This window comes from Mustela putorius, unplaced genomic scaffold (genome assembly GCF_011764305.1).
Source record: "Mustela putorius furo isolate JIRA1106 unplaced genomic scaffold, ASM1176430v1.1 tig00003853_pilon_pilon_pilon, whole genome shotgun sequence".
Classification (NCBI taxonomy): Eukaryota; Metazoa; Chordata; class Mammalia; order Carnivora; family Mustelidae; genus Mustela; species Mustela putorius.
In genome coordinates this window covers 50624378-50645380 of record NW_025422005.1, presented here as the reverse complement: position 1 = coordinate 50645380, position 21003 = coordinate 50624378, and the positions used below count along the sequence as shown (strand labels likewise).

General features: G+C 35.6%; 1 protein-coding gene across 13 annotated transcripts in view; it reads left to right on the top strand.

Moving 5' to 3' along the window:
• The window catches only part of DOCK7 (dedicator of cytokinesis 7), a 221160-nt gene that overhangs the window by 168515 nt on the left and 31642 nt on the right, over window positions 1-21003 (top strand). For 7 of the 13 annotated variants that reach the window (XM_045064649.1, XM_045064648.1, XM_045064647.1 and 4 more), the window contains 9 exons: window positions 3390-3572; window positions 3677-3839; window positions 7256-7352; window positions 10419-10515; window positions 10816-10950; window positions 11857-12009; window positions 17015-17173; window positions 17916-18016; window positions 19427-19619. In XM_045064649.1, coding sequence (XP_044920584.1) covers window positions 3390-3572; window positions 3677-3839; window positions 7256-7352; window positions 10419-10515; window positions 10816-10950; window positions 11857-12009; window positions 17015-17173; window positions 17916-18016; window positions 19427-19619 — 1281 coding nt within the window. The remainder of the gene's footprint in view (window positions 1-3389; window positions 3573-3676; window positions 3840-7255; window positions 7353-10418; window positions 10516-10815; window positions 10951-11856; window positions 12010-17014; window positions 17174-17915; window positions 18017-19426; window positions 19620-21003) is intronic. The other 6 variants (XM_045064651.1, XM_045064650.1, XM_045064646.1 and 3 more) reach the window with 1 other exon arrangement.

Genomic DNA, 21003 nt, shown 5'->3' with positions numbered 1-21003 from the left:
TCATTTGAGGCCTTATTATGAAATATCTAATTTTAAATTATGTTTTTTTGATGGATTTCATCTTTTATCAAAGTGAACTATAATACTTTTTTTAAACTTTCAAGTCTACTTTGTGTATTAGTTTAGTTATGCTAGGTTTCTTCCAAGATACGAGTTTTTCCATCCTTTACTTTCAGCATTTTTTTCTTGTGTTTTAAAAATGTTTGAAATTTATGTTTTAGATGTCTTTTATAAATAGTATGTAGTTAGATTTTGTCTTAAATTTTAAAAATCTGATTTATTTTTGTCTCACTAGAGTTTTTAAAATCATTTAATTTAGTGTAACTAAATTTAATATGGATTTGATGTACTTAACATTTTTTTTAAGATTTTATTTAATTATTTGACAGATCACAAGTAGGCAGAGAGGCAGGCAGATAGAGAGGGGGAAGCAGGCTCCCTGCTGAGCAGGGAGCCTGATGCAGGGCTCGATCCCAGGACTCTGGGATCATGACCTGAGCCAAAGGCAGAGGCTTTAACCTACTGAGCCACCCAGATGCCCCTGTACTTAACATTTTAATGTCACTTCATATTATCCCATCCCTTCTGTCTCTTTTGTCTCCTTATTTTCTTTTGTTTTTTTTTCTACTTCCATTTTTTCCTCATTCTACATTTTCTTTTCTGCTAGTTTGGAAGTTATACATTCTGTTTGTATTCTTTTTGTGATTGTATTACAAACTACAGTGCCCTTCCTTAAATTAAATTCCACTCCAATCATTCCATTTACTTTCACATTGGTTAATAGAAGGCTCTCAGAAAAGGTTGCATATTTATTTACCTTTTTTAAAAAAATTTTTTTATCTACCTTTTTAAAGTAGGGATTTATCCCTACTTAAATGTTATTTTTAGGCACTTTTAATTGTATATATCATTAAACCTCAAAAAAATTGTTACTTTTGTGGCTGTATAAATTTAATTATCATTTGAATTTGTTCACATGTTCACCACTGTATTTCCTCTTCTCCCAAATTTGTGACTGTTCATAAGAAATATTTTTCTTCTTTGTGAAATACCTTTTAGAATTTCCTGTTCTATGCTGATGAATTCTGTTTCCTTGAAAAATGTGTGACCTTCATTCTTAAGGTTTTTGTTTTTGTTTATTCGAAATAGCATCTGAGTTTCCTGTTTTGTTCCAGCATGCTAAGGTCATTGTTTCTACTGTCTTCTCATTTCCATTGCTGATATTTTCCCCCTCTTCTTTATGATATTCTCCTTAGAATTGATCTTCTGCAGTTTTACTCTTCTATCTAGTTTTAAAGTTTTTTGTGGGTTTTTTTTTGTTTTTTTTTTGTTTTTTGTTTTTTTTACAGAGAGAGAGAGGTCACAAGTAGGCAGAGAGAAAGAAGGGGAAGCAGACTCCCTGCCAAGCAGAGAGCCCGATGTGGGGCTCGATCCTAGGACTCTGAAATCATGACCTGAGCCAAAAGCAGAGGCTTAACCCACTGAGCCACCCAGGCGCCCTTCCATCTAGTTTTAAATTTATTTATTTATTCTGCTTGGTATTTTTTGGACTTCTTAAATCAGTGGTTCAGCATCTTTCTTCAGTTCTATGAAATTCTCAACTATTATGTGCCCAAATATGTCCTCTTCTCCATTCTGTCTCTCCTCTTTTTGTATTCCAATTCAACATCTGTTAGTCCTCTTTATCCTATCCTCTGTGTCTGCTCTTGTTCTGTGTAGTCCATCTTTTTGTTGACTTGTGCGTCATGCTAGGTTGTTTATTTTGATCTATGTTCCAGTTTATTCATTTCTTCTAACTGTATCTAGTATTACATTAAAGCAGTCCATGGGGTTCTTAATTTGGTTATTGTGTAATTTGGTTCAATGAATTTATGTAGGTGACTCATATACAAGTGCAGGCATCCGTGAGAGGCGGTGAACATAGAAAAGTGCTCAGACTCTCTGTGGAGCACTCTTTCTGCATTTGAATCTCAGTCCTGGTATTTACTGCAAAATACATGTACAAAATACTTCTCAATGTCTTGATTTTCTGGTCTATAAGATGGGTTATATAATAATATTTATCTCTTTGGGTAGGTGCAAGGGATAAATAAGTTCATATGCGTGTTCGGTACAGTGAAGGGCACAGAGTAATAAGCATCTTATGAGTGTCTTCTGACCTCATTTTCATCATCGCGGACAGCAGAGTGATTAGGTTAGTGGTTGAGATCTTGACCCCAGCAGCTAACATCCCTTCCACTGCTTTCTTCTTCTTATGTAGTATATTTACTTCACCAAATGTTAGAAGAATATAAGATTTAGCGTCTGGTTAACCTGGACCTGATTAACCTGGTTAATCCTGGTTTACTCTCTAGCTTTCATTTCCTTACCTATAAACTAGAAATAGCAATAGTTAGTACCAACTCCTAAAATCATCATGAGCATTAAATAAGAAGAAATGATTAGCATAGAGTCTAGTACATTGCAACTTTTGTTGTTTTTTGTCATCATCATCATCATCATTATTATCATCCTGTGTTCTTGTTTGTAAAACTTAGATGATACAAGCTGCTTGGTAATATTGTTGGAGGCCTGAATGAAATAACGTAAGAAAAAAGAGCTTAGCATGATGACCCGAGCAGAATAAATATGGAACAAATGGTTCTGTAGACAAGTTTTTGTTAGTTTTTCCCTTATAGTTCACATACTATATAGTAATGCAGACCAAAGACTGAAAATAGCGCCTTCACCTTATCTGCTCTAACAGTGGCCCTTGAGAGGAAACTGTGGTTCTCTAAACCTGGTAAACATTTTGTTACTACTTTCTATTCTTACATCACTTTTACTGAATGCTTTTTTCCTTTTACCATATTATATCAGACATGATGAGAATAGATGTATCAGTTTTAATAGTAGGATCTTTTAGCTTTTTCCCTCGATGTTTTCTATTAATGTTTATTTATTGTCTACTGGAAACCCTACCATAAATCAAAACAATCTTTCAATGCCAGGAAAAGTTTATTAAACCTCAGGACTTGAAGTTTAAGGTTCTATGTGACTTATTCAAGTATTGTCTAAATCAAATGGTGGGTTTATTATTTTTTTTAAGATTTTATTTGGCTGAGAGAGAGCAAAAGAGAGAGAATGCACCTCTCACAAGTTGGGGGGGACAGAGGGAGAAGGAGAAGCAGGGAGCCCGAGGTGGTTCTTGATCCCAGGACTCTTGACATCATGACCCAAACTGAAAGCAGACTGAGCTACCCAAATGGTGTCCCTCAAATGGTTCTTTTTAAATATTTGCTTTTTTCAGCAATTTTTGTTTTATTGCATTTAGCAGGAAACACCTGACAACCCCCCAAAAGAAAGAGCCATTGATCAATCTGTCTCATCCTACTGTTCTTTATTTTCAGAGCGGCAGGCAACACACTACCTTTTCAGCAGAATCCAGTCGGAGCCTTTTGATCTGTCTGCTTTGGGTTCTCAAGAATGCAGATGAGACGGTTCTGCAAAAGTGGTTTACAGATCTCTCAGTCCTGCAGCTAAACCGGCTACTGGATTTGCTTTATCTCTGCGTATCTTGCTTTGAGTACAAAGTAAGTGATCACTGTACAGGGAAGAATGAGAAAGCAGCCATCACTTGAAAAAGGAAGAAGAAAATTTCCTCAATGTCTCTTCTTTTCTAATGTTTAAATTTTAGGGAAAGAAAGTGTTTGAAAGAATGAATAGTTTGACCTTTAAGAAATCAAAAGACATGAGAGCAAAGCTTGAAGAAGCTATTCTTGGGAGCATAGGTGCTAGGCAAGAAATGGTGCGCCGAAGTCGAGGACAGCTTGGTACGTACACAGTAGCTTCTCCTTCTGGTGAGAATTTTTTCAGTTTCCTTGAACTATATATTATAGTGATCATTGTTGCAAGTCTTCAAAGATTCTATACTTTTTTAAGTGTTTTTTACTGTTTTGTTTGTTTTAGAGAGGAAGGGGGGTGAGGAGCAGAGGGAGGACAGAGAGAATCTTAAGCAGGCTCCACGCCTGGAGCCTGACATGGGGCTTGATCTCACAACCATGAGATCATGACCAGCGCAGAAATCAGGAGTTGGATGCTTAACCGATAGAGCTACCCAGGCACCCCTTAAAAAGTGTTCTAAATGAAATGGTGCATTAACTTGAGGAACCACTTCTCTGTAAGAATTTAAGTTAGAGTTCTAAATAGGGTGAACATATTTCCTGATTTATTCTGAAGAGTCCCGGTTTTTTCCTGTTACCCTTGTGTAATTATTAATAGCACCCCCTCTCCTTTTTCAGACTTCTAAAAAGCAGTTTTAGGTTCACAGCAAAACTGAGCTAACAAGACAGAGATTTCCCATATGCTCCCTAACACACATGCATTGCCATCCCCACTGTCAACATCCCCCCTGTCAACATCTCCCGTCAAGTGGTGACTTGTTAAACTTGGTACTGAACCAGCACTGAGACATCATTGTCACCAAAGTCCATAATGGACCTTAATGGTTCAGTCTTAGTGCCATACTTTCTACACAGCATCACTTTTTACACTTAAAAACTTCCTATTTGGCACAATAAGTTAATATACCCTGTATTTAAGGGAAATATATTGTCCATCAGACTCCAATTTATCAGGGAGAGATACGGGTTAGTAGCATTTGAGGTCTGTTTCTAATCCCAGCTACTGGTATCCATTAGCCATATAAAACCTTGGCCAAACCACTTAACCTCACTTTCCTTTTCCTCATCCACTTGTGATTGTTTTGAGAACTTAAAAGGTAGTTTAACTAACTGATCTTATCAACATTGTAGTGACTGTGTGTGTAAACATTTCATAAATTCTAAATTGACAAATAATAGTGTTGCTGAGAGCTCCTTAAGGTCAGGGACATGGCTCAGTTGTCTGTGTATATGACACAAGCTAATAGTTCAATATATATTGCACATTTGTGAATATTTTTAATGTTTCTGATAGGCCATAAACACATAAACACATAAATATCATTTATCTGTGTAAACTTAAATATCTTTTATATGCTATCCTAGATGTTTGGAGTTTCATAAGAATACAAAATCTTTTTTCTTTAGAATTAAAAGCATCATTTTTCTTCACTTTTTGTTTATGTACAGTCTACAGGGTACTTAACAGATTTTCTTTTAACTCCTTTATTACAACAACCCTCTATGAAAGCATGATAATTAACTTTTATTTAGGTCATTAATTTTCACCAAAATATAATGAATGATTATCCTTACCTTTAAATTAAAGAAAATGAAACTCACCAGAGGTAAATAACTTGCCTAAGGTCATAAACTAAGGGACAAAACCAGGCTCTTTTGACTTCCAGTGTAGTTCTCTATATTGTACTACAGTTCTTTCTAAGGTTTAATGTCAGAGAGAGTGGCACTGTTAACAGTATGTTACGTTTTTAAAGCCTGTGGCCTTAGGACAGCTATCTTTGTATGAATATAAGAATTGAAGTTCTCTATGTAGAATCTAAAATAAATAAGTGAATAAACTCATAGATACAGATAACAGATAGGTGGCTGCCCTGGGTGTGGGGCGAGGTATGGGCAGAATAGGTGGAGGAGGTCAACCAGTATAGACTTCTGGTTATAAAACATGTAAGTACTGAGGATGAACTGAAGTTCTCTATGTAGAATCTAAAATAAATAAGTGAATAAACTCATAGATACAGATAACAGATAGGTGGCTGCCCTGGGTGTGGGGCGAGGTATGGGCAGAATAGGTGGAGGAGGTCAACCAGTATAGACTTCTGGTTATAAAACATGTAAGTACTGAGGATGTAATGTACAGTGTGGTGCCTACAGTTAATAATACTGCATATTATTTTGAAAGTTCCTAAGAGAGTATATCTTAAGTTGTCATCATAAAAAAATTACAATGCATGATGATGCATCCATTGGTGATGGATGTTAACTAGATTTATAGTAGTGATCATTTAATAATGTATACATATATCGAATCATTATGCATCTGAATCTAATATAATGCTATATGTCAGTCTTATTTTTTTTTTTAAATTGAAGTTCTTGGGGTGCCTGGGTGAACTGGGTGAACTCTGAATTTTTACTTTTTTCTTCCCCATTCTTCCAACCAATTTTAAGTCTTGGGTTTTTCAAAAAGGAGCTCTAGTTTTCTACTTAAACTGAAATCATGGCTGATTCTATCATTTAAGTGTGTATCTCTGACAATTCTAAATGGCTTCTTCATTTCTGCTGGATTTGTATGAACCAGTTCTATTGCTGCTACCCCTTATAGGAGCCTCCAGCATTCAGGCTGCTTTCCATCCCAGAAACCTTGGGAGAAAGCCCCCAACTTTCTCCCATCCTGCCTTCTGTGGACCAAAGGGAATAATTACTTTAGGAATCCTTCTTATTTTGTTTATATATTAAACAAAAACTTGTTGAACTCTCAGTATTGCCAGACACATTGTCAACCCCGAACATAAAGGGGTGAACAAAATAGGCATATTCTCCATTCTTAAATAGCTTATATTCTTATGATCATAAGGGCTGTGGAGAGAAATAAAGCCAATTAAGAGGAAAGGAAGTGTTGGAGAGGGCTGCCTGGGTGGCTTAGTGGGTTAAGCCTCTGCCTTCGGCTCAGGTCATCATCTCAGGGTCCTGGGATCAAGCCCCACGTCGGGCTCCCTGCTCAGCTGGGATCCCACTTCTCCCTCTCCTTCTGCCCCTCCTCCCTGCTTGTGCTCTCTCTCTCAAATTAATAAATAAAATCATTTAAAAAAGAAAAAAAAAAGTGTGGGGGAATTGAGGAAGACGTTTCTGTGGAGGTGATGAATAACTGGCCTGTGAAAATTTGTGGGAAGAATAATCACATGAGAGGAACAACGGCCACTGCAAAGGTCGTCATTCAGGAACATGTAGAGGGAGACTATACCTACACCGAGAGCACACACACAATAACTATGGTATAGGCGGGAGGGAGAGTAAGGTCTTAACCACATCGGGCCTTATGAGCCACGGTTTAGGTTTTGAAAAAAATCAGGGTTAAGGTTTGCTTATAATAAATGGGAGTTGATTTTTTAATATTACATGTAACAAGTGTATTTCTTCTATAACTGCTGTAAAGAAGTTTTAATGAAAAGTACTACTGTTCTACTTGTGCTGAAGATAAAATGGCTATGTATAAAGTTGGCATTATGCAGTATTTCTTGTATACTTGCAAATATGCATATAAGTTGTCCAAATGAAATAACATTTTAAAAATGGTTTTGAAATTTATTTGACAGAGAGAAGCCCATCTGGAAGTGCCTTTGGAAGTCAAGAAAATCTGAGGTGGAGAAAGGATATGACTCACTGGCGTCAAAACACTGAGAAGCTTGACAAGTAATATAGCCTTCTATTTTATGTTACTGATGGGCTTTTTGGATTTCAAATGCAGGAGGAAAATCACTAATTTTAGTGGGCTTTTTTTTTTAACAGGTGTTCAAATCTTAGACAACAAAATACTTACATTTAGTTTTTAAATTTTAGATTAAAAAAGATTTGAGGGAAGAATTTTTCATGTGGTATAGTAAAACAGAATGTTTGTTTTTGACAGTTATCTCTAAATATCTTCTTTTGAAATATAGTCTGCAACAATTTCTGAATATGTTTTGGGAGTCACACTAACTAAATATTTCCATGTCATCAACAATTAGGAAGCTAAACTTCGCTCTCTTGGAGCTTAAAATTTAATTGAAGAAAGACAAAATACTCCAGGTCTTCTGTTTCTAGCATGAGATAAATCTGTTGGCTAACTGACCCTACTGCCAAAAACAATTAAAAATGTACTTCCTGGCTCCGGGATCCCAAAGGGCTATACCTTCAGTGTAATAAACCCTTCTCACTGGCTAGGGGACCTCAGGTAAAATTGCTTGGCATGAAATGTGACATTGAGTCAAGGGGCTAAAATTTTTCTCTTGAGTATTTGTAATTACAGGTTAGCCCTCAAGTACCTTTACTCACCCAATAAACTCTGAGAATAGAGTGACCAACTCATTCAAGTTTGCACAGTACACCCATGTTGGTATTCCAGGGAATCCCTCAGTCCTGTCCTAAAGCAAATCAAGATACTTGGTCATCCTATGTGAGAACCATCTTGTGACCAGGCTGTGGAGGGTTTTCACAGATAAACTTGCAGAAATATTAGCTCACACACAGTGACATCATATACCATAGGAAAGACTGCCTTGTATAAGCCAGCAAAGAGCAGGTCACAGACTCGGTTCCATATGGATGAAGGTTTGGATTACAAGAAACTTATCTTAGTCTCTTAAGGCTGCTATAACACAATAAAGCACACTGCATTGCTTATAAACAACAGAAATTTGTTTCTGACCTTTCTGGTGGCTGGGAAATTCAAGATAATGACATTATCAGATTTGATGTCTAGAGAAAGCCCTCATCTGGGTTACAGACTTTTTTTTTCCTTTTAAAAAGATTTATTTATTTATTCATTTATTGAGTGAGGGAGAGGGAGAAGAATCCTGAAGTAGATTTGAGCATAGAGACCAACACAAGGTTTTATCCCAGGACCCTGAGATCATGACCTGAGTCAAAATCAAGAGTCAGATGCTCAACCAGCTGAACCAACCAGGTGCCCCTGGATTACAGATTTCTTGCTGTCTTAGATGATGGAAGGGCAAGCATACTCCCTGAGCCTTTTGCATAAAGGCACTGATTCCATTCAAGAAGGTTCTACCCTGAGGACCTAATCACCTTCCAAATGACCCGCCTGCTAGTAGCATTGTCTTGGACATTAGATTTTCAACACATGAATTTTGCAGGGACACAAATATGCAGACCATAGCAGGTTTTGAATTCAGTATAAACATTTAACAGTTCTAAAGCTTTAAGTATGTCCGCTTTTCTCTCTTTGTCCATTTCTTTGATTACTTTTCCAGATGTGTTTTGTTTTTTAGAATTCACAGAGCAGAGAGGTATTATACTATATTGCTTCCTTTTGCATTTGTATAATGTGTTTTCTCTGCATTTCTCTGTTTTAAGGAAGCTGTTGGTGGTGGTGGTGGTGGTGGTGATGGTGGTGTTTTCCTGATTCTTTTTGTTTAAGCAATGATGTTATTGTCATGTTTCTAAATAAAATCTTATGGGAATTTTAAATTTGATCATTATATATGTATTTCCCAATTTAATTTTATGTTGTATTTTCTCCTTATTTCATTTATAAGAGGCACCTGGGTGGCTTAGTTAAGCATCAGCTTTCAGCTCCAGTCGTGATCTCAGGGTCCTGGGATTGGAGCCCACATTGCATCAGGGCTCTCTGCTCAGCAGGGGGTCTGCTTCTCCCTCTGCTCCTTCCTTTACTCCTCCCCCCAACTCGTGCTGTCTCTCTCACTTATTTTATCTCAAATAAATAAATCTTTAAAACATTTTTTCGTTTATAAAATGTAAATTCGGGACGCCTGGGTGGCTCAGTTGGTTAAGCAGCTGCCTTCGGCTCAGGTCATGATCCCAGTGTCCTGGGATCGAGTCCCACATCGGGCTCCTTGCTCAGCGGGGAGCCTGCTTCTCCCTCTGCCTCTGCCTGCCATTCTGTCTGCCTGTGCTTGTTCTCTCCCACTCTCTCTCTGATAAATAAATAAAATCTTAAAAAATAAAAAAATAAAATAAAATAAAATGTAAATTCATATACTAAGTGCTTAGTAATAAAGACTCAAGAGGCTTGAACATCCAGAAACTTGGAAGTTAGCATTTACTATGTTCTTGTAATTCCACCTTTATTTATGTGTTTTGTCTACGTTGGTATAATATAGTTTCTATATATGTATTACCAATAAACAAATGTCAGTTTTACCCTTTAAGTAAACTACTTTGTTGCATCAACTTGTTTTATTTCTAATGGGTGATTCAGTCCAGAGTTTTAGGGAAGAGTTCAGTTGTTTTCTGTATCAGAATTTTTGTAGGAAAATTTTTTGTATTTTTGATAAAAAAATATTGAAAATTTAGATGCTTTAGAAAAAAATAAGTACTTTTATCTTAAACAAATAAATAGAAAATCCTTGAAATGGTAAGATGAGTACTGAGTACTAAACATTTGAGGGTTGCTTTACTTGAAGCAACCCTACATTTAAGCCTCCGTAGCACCACCTAGTGTCAGTGCTTTTCGGAATAAAACAGTGTCCTCCTGTAGCAAACATCTCTGAAAGCTAAACATTTATGCTTTCAGTGGTATTATGAGACTGAATGGGGTGAGAAAGTCTGTATTGACATGGTTGACAAAAAGAAAACACTTCTTATTGTGTAAAATACTTCGTTTTCTCTTACAATTTTTCTTTCAGTCAAGTATTGAAAAATAGTCCCAAGTTTGTTTGTTTGTTTTCCTGTGTATCTTAAGTCTTTTTTGAATGGTGGTTCTGTGTAAATGTATTTTCTTATGATATTTTGTATTAGATCAAGAGCAGAGATTGAGCATGAAGCACTGATTGATGGAAATCTGGCTACTGAAGCAAACCTAATCATTTTGGATACATTAGAGATTGTCGTCCAGGTAAGACACACATGAGGAATTTAAAGTATAGATTTGGTAAATTGGGGTTGTGCCAAAAGTATTTATTGAGCCATACAATTACATTGAACTATCAGTAGTTCATAAAAATTTTTCTTTTTTTCTCACTTAAATCCTATTCATTCTTTTTTCCCTCTGTTCTTCCCTTAGTCAAATCAGCTGCTTTTCCCTAAAGTCCTCCTAGGTCTTTTCCTATTTTTTAAAAACTGTTTCCTTCTATTCTGTCTCCCTAGCCAAATTGCAGGTACATCTCTATTTTATTCATCTGTTTTTAAATTGTAGACAGTTTCTGTAACAGAATCCAAAGAGAGCATCCTTGGTGGGGTCCTGAAAGTCCTACTACATAGCATGGCCTGTAACCAAAGCGCAGTTTATCTACAACACTGCTTTGCTACACAAAGAGCCCTGGTGTCAAAGGTAGGTCATTTCTGAACATGCAGTTTCATCAGACTTTGCTTTCTCTCTTCATGTTGTGTAAGATCATCTAACACACTCATTGGTTAATATAGTTAAAATTTTAATAATAACCTAAGATGTATGATTCTTCTTTGCCTCTTTCTACTATTTGCCTTTTGTAATTTCTTTCTTATTTGGATCACCCTTAACCACTTTTGGGCTTAAAAAACAATAGTTCTGTTGTGGAGAAGGGCCCAAAATTCATAACTAATTTTAAATATGGAGCTTTCCTTGTTTTCTGTTTATCTCATTCTGTCTGTTCCTTATTTGATTTGTTAAAGAATTTAAGGTGTAAGTAGTTCATTCCATTGGCATTAACTTACCCCGTGATGAATGGAAAAGAATGTACTTTTGTTTGTTCAGCTGCTGCAAATATTTATTTCCAGTGTTCATTTTCCCCAGGAAATAGGTATATTCTGAAATCTTGAAGGTACCTATTTTATCATAGTCATCTAATAATATGGAATGCAGAGCTGTCGATGAAGGTTTAACCAGTGAGAATTACTTTTATACCATTTTATAATAAAAACATTGCAGAATTATTTCATGTTGGTTACCACATTGTTTTGTGCATAGTATCTAATCTCAGATAGTCCTACAATCCCCTGTAGATAACAACATTAGGCCCTTTTTATGGCTGGGAAAACTTGTCCAGCATCACACTACTAGCTAATGAGTGACATAATCAGTATTCAGACCCAATCTGCCTGGCTCTGTGGTCCACATTATTAAGCATTATTAAGCATCAGCAAGTAGCACTTTACCATCTTGAAAACTGGGCTATACTAACAACTCTCTAGTTCAGGCTATATTAACACGTGTTGGTGGTGTTTTGTTGTTACTGTTGTGTGGTGGTGTTTTTTACAGTTCCCTGAACTCTTGTTCGAAGAAGAGACTGAGCAGTGTGCGGACTTATGCCTCCGGCTTCTCCGACACTGCAGCAGCAGCATCAGTACGATACGCTCACACGCCAGCGCCTCACTCTACCTCCTCATGAGACAGAACTTTGAGATTGGCAACGTGAGTATTTATCCCTGGGTTTATAAGGGAATATAACTTCTGCAGATATCTTGTAAATGTGTTTTGGGGAGAGCGTGGCATTTTGTTTAAGTCTAGACTTCCTTGGTATTTCTTACTATGCAGCTGTCTTACAAAAACCCAAGTCTCCAGTCTTACTTCCTGTACTACAGATAACACAGAGTAGCACAACTTAGAATGTATATGTATCTTGAGCTTTTGGAAAACTCACTTATTATGAGTAAGTAAAATAAAAATGCTAATAAAGAAAATCAAGCCACTGGGTGGCTCAGTGGGTTAAGCCTCTGCCTTCGGTTCAGGTCATGATCTCAGGGTCCTGGGATCGAGTCCCACATCGGGCTCTCTGCTCAGCGGAGAGCCTGCTTCCCCCTCTCTCTCTGCCTGCCTCTCTGCCTACTTGTGATTTCTCTCTCTGTGTGTCAAATAAATAAATAAAATCTAAAAAAAAAAAAAAGAAAAGAAAAGAAAAGAAAATCAAAGGTTTAAATGTCTTATATTGATATTCTATGATTATGGGCCAGTCTGAAAAACACGTTTTTATTAAAGTGTTTTATTTGATAATCTGTTCACTTGTAGTATTTTTCTTTCAGTCAAATGTAGAACTCATTTATTTTTACTTATATAAGTATTTAAGGTCTAGAATTGTCCTTTGAGCATTGTTTTCGGTATCTCATTGTTTCTGATATGTAATGTTTTCAGTATTTTTGTTTTATAGATATTTTGTAGTTTCAGTTTGTATTATTAATCCAATGAGTTGACAGCCCTTTTTGTTTTGAAGTTTGGTTGTTAATTTTTAGTTTTATTTCATTATGATTATACAATGTTAGATAACTATGTCTACTTTTTTGTGCTGTGGATGTGTAGTGTTACTTAAACCCTTAAAAAGAGTGTTCTTTATTTCAGAGTACTGAGTTAAAATACTATATTAATTACATTATTTTTCTATATCCCTGCTATTTGGTCCACTTGGTGGACTTAAAGAGGATTTAAAGCCTACACATAATTTATTTCTCCTCTACCTCTTATTTGGTAAATTGATATTCACAACTGTTATCTTTTATTACTTTTTGTTTTGTTTTGTTTTAATCATTTTCTTATTTAGCTAAATATTATCCTGTAGTTGTTTGTGCAAGACAGTTCTTGGGAATAATATTTCCCAAGTTCTTGATTGTTGTTTTCTGCACTTAAAGGACAGCAATGAAGTTTTTTTGCTTCAGTCTTTGAGTGGAAAAAATGGAAAAAGACTGGTGAGAAAGATCAGTAAATCACACAAGATAAAGAGCACATAATAGAAAAAAGAAAAAGAGCTATTTGAATACCATTTTCTTCTGGCTTTAAATATTGTTATAGAGATACCTAAAGGTAGCCTGATATTTTCTTCCCTTTTAAATAACTTTTCCCCTCCCAGTTGCTAAAGGGATTCTCTTTAAATTTAAAACCAAATACCTTTTCTAGAATGTGTCATGGTATTGACCAGTTTTTGTTAATTTTCTCAGACACATGATATCTACTTTCAATTTATTTCAGAAAGTTTTCTTGAATATAAAATTGAGTATTTTCTTCCAGAGTTTGGGGTTTTTCTGCTTGGTACCAATTGTACATATGTTGAATCTATTTGGCTTTACTAGTTTTGTTTTGTTTTACTTTACTTTTTGCCCATCGTTTTCCTTTTCCTTTTTAACATTTAAAATTTCTATTTACTGTGGGTTTTTTTCCTCAGAATTTCTCGGTCCTATATACCTAATGTGCTCTCCATGACATCCTTTCTTTCTTTTTCCAATTTTATCTTTTTTTTCTATTTCTTTTTAAGTAGTGTTAGAGCACATGTAAGCTCCTATTTTATGTCCTCTGATTTGTGCTCTTTCCTTGAGTTTATTTCTGCCTTGTTTTCCTTTCTAAAGTTCATATGTTTTATAATGTATGGCAAAATATTTTATTAGAATTTTCATCTGTTTCATAACATTTTTCTATTAAATGTGTTTTTGTCTGGTGAGTTTCACTGATCTTTCCTTTTTTATCAGTCAACATAGAAGGAGTTGGATTGTCTTGGCCCACGTATTTGTAGGACATTCCTTCAGGGATGTATTTCTCATGGGAATTTGCTATTGTACATACATCTTGCCTAACTTCCTGAAGTTTCTGGTTTGTCCATTTCTATCCAGTTTTCCCAGATTTTTAGCTTATTTGTTTTCAAGACAAATAGCTTTGACTTCAAAGTGAGTCTCTTATCTAAAAGAAGTATTTTTCCCCATTATTTCAGAAGTCTGTGCCTAGCATCCCTCACTATTGCTTTCTTCTCCTTGCCTTCTTTTGAAACTACATCTTATCTTAACCTGTCGTGCCAGTCCTTCTTCATTTTTCTAATATATGGATTATATCAGACTCCTCATTTGCTGAAAATAAAGTATGTGGACTTTCTTCCTGTTCATCTTTCATTTTTGTATAAAATCCAGGAGAAGTAGGAAATTGCCATTTCACACTGTCCCTTTTTTAACTAGAAGCCAAGTCCTTGTTTCTTAATTGAGAACAGAAGAATCCAATTACTTTATTGATCTTGTTTAGCTTTTGAAATAAAGTCCCTGAAATTTGACCACATATAGAGTCTTCTTGATACATCTGTTGTTTTAGGAAAGCTTTATATAATGGGATAAAAATAGGTAATATTTCCTCTTAGTGTCAGGTAGTACCTCTAATAAGGAACAGATAATTTAAAACTGGCAGTAGATTATATAGTTGATATATTCAACAATATTAAAACAAAGTATTGAGGGGCGCCTGGGTGGCTCAGTGGGTTAAGGCCTCTGCTTTCGGCTCAGGTCATGATCCCAGGGTCCTGGGATCGAGTCCCGCATCGGGCTCTCTGCTCAGCAGGGAGCCTGCTTCACCCTCTCTCTCTGCCTGTCTCTTTGCCTACTTGTGATCTCTGTCTGCCAAATAAATAAATAAATAAATCTTTAAAAAAAAAAAAAAACAAAGTATTGAATTGTGTTCTAGGTTCTGTAGGAGGCATTGGCCACACACAGGGAAAAGGCACACAGGGAAAAGGATAGTCTTTTTTTTCCCCCTTTTTAAGTAGGAAGAAGAAGTGGAGGAAGGAATAAACAGTGCTCATCTATGAACAGATAATATTCATCCTATTAATAGCAAGAAGTACCCTTTCTGTGGTGAGGGGTATATAAATTCATACTAAGTAGAACACGTAAAACCGTAACTGCACTGAGCAAATGCTGAATAAGTGTTTGCTATTGTTAATATAATGAGAGATAGCACAGGGCCGTGTGTAGGCACAGAGAAAAATGATTTATGCTCCCAAAGATGGGTTTTCAGAAAGAGGAGATGCTTGAACTAAGGATGAAGAATTGCCCGATCAGAATGATGAATAGGTGGATAGCACTTTGTAGGTGAAGAAAATGGCACATGCATAATTAAAAAGGCATGGAGACAAGAAAAGGAAACACGCAAACAGAGAAAGATACTCTTTTAGCACTTCATGATGGTTCTGGCTGGAAGAGAGAATAGAACAGGAAAAGATAAAGTTGTAATTGGAAAGGCCTAGACTAAGCTATTCTAGGACAGATACTTGTTTTGGTACTGTCTTTTCAATTCCCCTTATATAGTTTGATGTATTTACTGAGTCAGATACTTGAAGTTTATCCTCAAGGCTGCGGTCAGCCATTGGAATATTTTAAGGAGAGGAGTGATGTGTTCAGACTTGAAAAATTTACATAAATTTCCCTGATACTATGGAAAATAAACTTGAGAAAAAAGGCCATAAGACCTATTAAGTTATTTCAGTAATCCAAGTAATACATGATGGGGGTATAAACCATAGCAATGGCCTTGGGGCCATTGGATGGAGGAAGACTAGACTGGAACAGATTGGGGGGAATGTGGACTGGATCTACGGTATGGATAAGGGGAGGAGAGAGTGATAGAGGAATGACTGCTAGATTTTTTGGGGGGGGTACCTGAATGACTAAAAGAATAGTAGTACCATTTGTGTAATCAATAGGAAAAGAAGGTATATTAGCAGTGTTAAAATTAGGGTTCTCCTGAGATCCAGATGGAGCCATCTAGTGAAAAACAATGGCCTAGAGCTCTAGAGAGGAATACGAGCTGAAGAACTAGACATACATCTATACTAATTGAAGCCAAAGAAATGGATGAGGCTATTTAGAATAACAAATGTAGAGGTTTCTTGACAGAATCTATGGGAATACTGGTATTTAAGAAGGGCAACCCAAAAGAAGTAGATATATTTAGGAAAATCCGGATAAAATGGTACCACTGAATAAGGCAGGTGATTTTCAAGGAAAAAGTAATCATTACATTTAAATACACAGAATGTCAGGTAGAATGTTTATCAGAAGGTATCCTGGATTTGGCATTTACTAGGTTTTCCCTGATTAACCTCTTAGAAGTGGTTTCATAGTGGGAAAAGGTGGGACAGAAAGGAATTCACTCTGAAAAAGGAGGAATGTAACCACTCCTGAGCCTCATTCCAAAGATTCTGCTTTAAGTTACTTGATGCATGTTGTGTGTTAAAATTACTTTCATTATGGTAATGGACCTAATGAAATGGGCTGGAGTTTGAAGATGAGATGTCTACCACTTAAGAATTTTGTACTATTGGTCAAGCTCTATAATCTCATGTGTAACCATGGTTTATTATTTATAATATATACCTCAAAACAGATTAATGTAAAATCCTAGGCACAACTTCTAATTCAATTCTAACACATGGCTTTTTTTTTTCCACTGTTTTGTGGCATATTATTCTTGGCATATTATTCTGAGTGTTAGGTCTTCTAAGGTTTTAAAATAATTTGATTTTAATATGCATATTCATTACTTTTTTAAAAAAATTATCTTTCTTGAGATGGTATTTTTTTTTTACTGAACTTTTCCTTTAGCAAGTACAAAAAGAAGACTTTTTTCTTTAAGTTTTTCTATGTTAAATGCTTACCTGACAATTTTTCTATTACAGAACTTCGCTAGGGTTAAAATGCAGGTAACCATGTCACTGTCGTCCTTGGTGGGCACATCTCAAAATTTCAATGAGGAATTCTTAAGACGTTCTCTAAAGACTATATTGACATATGCTGAAGAAGATCTGGAATTGAGGGAAACAACATTTCCTGATCAGGTCAGAAATGTGACTCTTTAGATCATTAATCGAAACAGGATCCTAAATAGGCACTTTCCAAATTGTTAATTCAAACTTGGGTTTGAACCTATAGTTCTTCCTATAGGAGGAACCTATAGTTTTCTTTCAGTCCATAAATCATATGCAATAGATGGGGTGAATCATTTTGTTTCAATAAGCCATGCTTCTTTCATGGAAAGCTTAATATCTTTGGTATGTAATTCTGTGAATTAGTAACAAATGGAACAAATAATAGACCTAGGCAGTATAAACAAATATTATTTAAGATGAAATATTATTCCCACTTATTAGTGAAACTGTAATTTGCCTTAAAAAGTGAAGTTTTTACAAACTGCCTTTGAGAGAATCAGAAAAAGAGAAACAGGAGAGAATTTCCTTTTGTATTCTCTTCTTGTATCCTCTACATCCCTGTATTTTATTTCTACTTCTAGTTCTATTTGTTTCCAGGTGAGAGAACTGAAAACAAAAACAAAAAGCCAAAACAAACAGCCTGCTGAAGAATTAGTATGAAATTTACTATTTACTACCCTTCACTCCCCATACCCTAACATACCCATATCCTTTAGAGCTCTATATCAGTATCATTTTATTTGTTTTGCAATCTTCAGATGTTTATCTGATAATCTTTCTTTTTTTTAATCTGATAATCTTTTAAAGTAATTTAATGATTGTGAATGATTGATAACTAAGGATATTTTTAAAATAAAATTCTCTGCTGCAGGTTCAAGATTTGGTTTTCAATCTCCATATGATCCTTTCTGATACTGTTAAAATGAAGGAACACCAGGAGGATCCTGAAATGTTGATTGATCTAATGTACAGGTATCATTTGTTTAATTCACTTATACCTTGTATAACAGGTTTAAATTGGTAAAAGTTAAAAATAGAGCTACCCTATGATCCAGCAATAGCACTACTAGCTATTTGCCCAAAGAATACAGAAATACTTATTCAAAGGGATGCATGCACCCTAATGTTTATAGCAGCATTATCTGCAATTGCCAGATTATGGAAGCAGCCCAATATCCATCAACTGATGAACGGATAAAGATGTGGTGTGTATATAATGGAATATCATTCAGCCATGAAAAAGAATGACATCTTGCCATTTGCAACAACATGGGGGGAGCTAAAGTATATTATGCTAAGTGAAATAAGCCAGTCAGAGAAAGACAAGACCATATGATTTCACTTATATGTGATATTTAAGAAACAAAACAAATGAACAAAGGGGAAAAAGAGGAAGATGAGACAAACGAAGAAAGAGACTCTTAACTGTAGAGAACTGATGGTTACAGGGGGCGGGGGCAGGGGAATGGGTGGAATAGGTGATGGAGATTAAGGAGTGCACTTGTGTTGAGTCACTGAATTACACAGTTGAAACTGATACTACACTGTATGTTAGCTAACAGGAATTTAAATAAAAACTTTTTAAAAATTGGTAAAACATACAGAAAACATTAGATAAGAGAATAAACATACCAGAATTACTTAAGTCATTTTCTGATGGTAGATTGAAAAGTCAGAATGCACTTCTTCCATGCTGCTTTTCAGAAACAGAGGATTTTTAAAAATAATTATGGCACATATTTACACTTTAGTATCCTGTGCCCTGGACTTCATGCAGAAGGCCTAAGACCCATATTTTAAGTGTAAAAGTCAGTCCTTTAGGAAGAAAATACAGCATGTTGTTTTACCATAACAGTAAGTTTTCTGATTTTAAATATTGCTGTGCCTATTATGTAATATTTCAAAGAACACAATTTGAGACATTTTTAACTCCTATTCTGTCTTGAAAGATGCAAGTAAAATTTGAGATTTCTTTGCCATATGAACCTCTCTTTATAGTTTTGGAATTCTTTAAAGACACAAAACAAATATTTCTTTAAAATAAATATAACAGTAAAACTCCTAATAAATCTTTTTCTTGATTGTGAAACGTCTTCATATTCCCATAATGAACACATAAATTTCCATAGTTTTCCCTTACTGGTGGCATGTCTTTTTTTTTTTTTTTTTAAGTCCCCCTACCAAAAAACTGCTGTCAACCATTTCATGGGCCCACAATTATTTCTTTAAGCATATTCAAAGACATTTTCATACCATTCAAACACTTGTCTTAATAGATTGTGTTCAGTAACAGAAACCTTTCTAGGTAAATACTGAACGAGCAGTCCAAACTCCCAGCTTGGGAAGGGAATGTTGATTGAAAACAATTTCTCTTCCGATTAGAATTGCCAAGGGCTACCAGACCTCTCCAGATCTGCGACTGACCTGGTTGCAGAACATGGCGGGCAAACACTCGGAACGCAGCAACCATGCTGAAGCTGCCCAGTGCCTGGTCCACTCAGCAGCACTTGTCGCTGAATATCTAAGCATGCTGGAGGACCGCAAATACCTTCCTGTAGGGTGTGTAACATTTCAGGTAGGAATCGGCTGGGTTTATATTATATCAAGGTATGTCCTTCCGAGTTTTTTCTCACTGGTGTTAAGATTCACTCAGCTTGTAAGGAAAACATAAAAAGAGTAAAGCTAACACTTCACAAGATAAGTTAATACTTCACTATTACTAGCTTGAATATATTAGTAAAGAGCATTTCTTGTTAATTTTCCCCCACTTCCCACTTTTTTTTTTAACCTCTAAATACCAGTGTTTATTCTCTTTGCCTATACCGCTGTGGACTTCATAGCATCTATGAAATACATGTGAAATAATGGAGTACCCAAATATAGGAGAAACTCTCAATTGGCTTTTACTTAAAACATCAGCTAACCCAGCATTCTCCATTCTCCATATAAAATAGGCAGATAACCATGGTTGAGATACGATAGTTTACTGCCTCGTAGGACTCCGTACCTCTGACCCACTAGTCGAATTCTTTGCTTGCCAGGAGTCAGTTATGCTTTGCTTTTCTTCAAAACTTGTGAATGCCAGATTTGGGAAATTACAAAACTTAATTAAATGTTATGTTCTCCTGTGAAATCTGAAGACAGAAAGAAAGCTAGCCACTGTTTCTCTGAAAACTAAGTTAAGTGTTTTGCCAAGACTTGATAAAAGTGAGTCTCCCAAACAGTTGCTATTGAATTAATTTTGGACCAACTACAAAAAGACTGAGGGGAAAGCTCCTAGAAATCTAGGATAATTGGATAACCTTTTAAATTCAAGTTTTTCTTGAAGGTTTTCTCTAAAGAAACCAGAGCTGGAAATCATAAGAAGGTTGTCTTATGGGTATTTATTCAAAAATCTGATTTGTAGACCTGTACACAAAGAGAAGGCCTTAGATCTACTTTGAAAAAATGTCAAATGAGTGTATGTTTACTATAAATGTTTAGGTTAAAATATTTAAGGTGGTATATATTATTTCTCCTTTAGAAATAATGGCTGATCCCAATCTCATTGGCTTTTATTATACCTGAGTTTGTTCAGTAACTCAATGTGTGTTAGGCAAGCCAAGCCATATTGCATCTTAATTTTCCTAATGGGGAGTTTTGACAAGATCATTTAAGTTAAAAATAAAGACTGTTTAAGTCTCCTGAGTAGTCCTGGATCATATCACTATTTTCCTTAGCCCATGATTTTTCTTAATCTTTTTATCTCCCAACTTTTATTAATGGAAAAGTTGCTAATAATGTTACCATTTACTGTCATCTTCAGAATACAGAAAGATTTTGGAGATTTGTCTTTTATTTCTGTGTTGACTACCCCTACCTTTTTTTAACCCAAGCTGGTATTGTTATTTCATCTTCAGTTAGTTCCTCATATACATCTTTCATGCTAAGAAATTAATCCCATTTCAAAAGCCATTTCA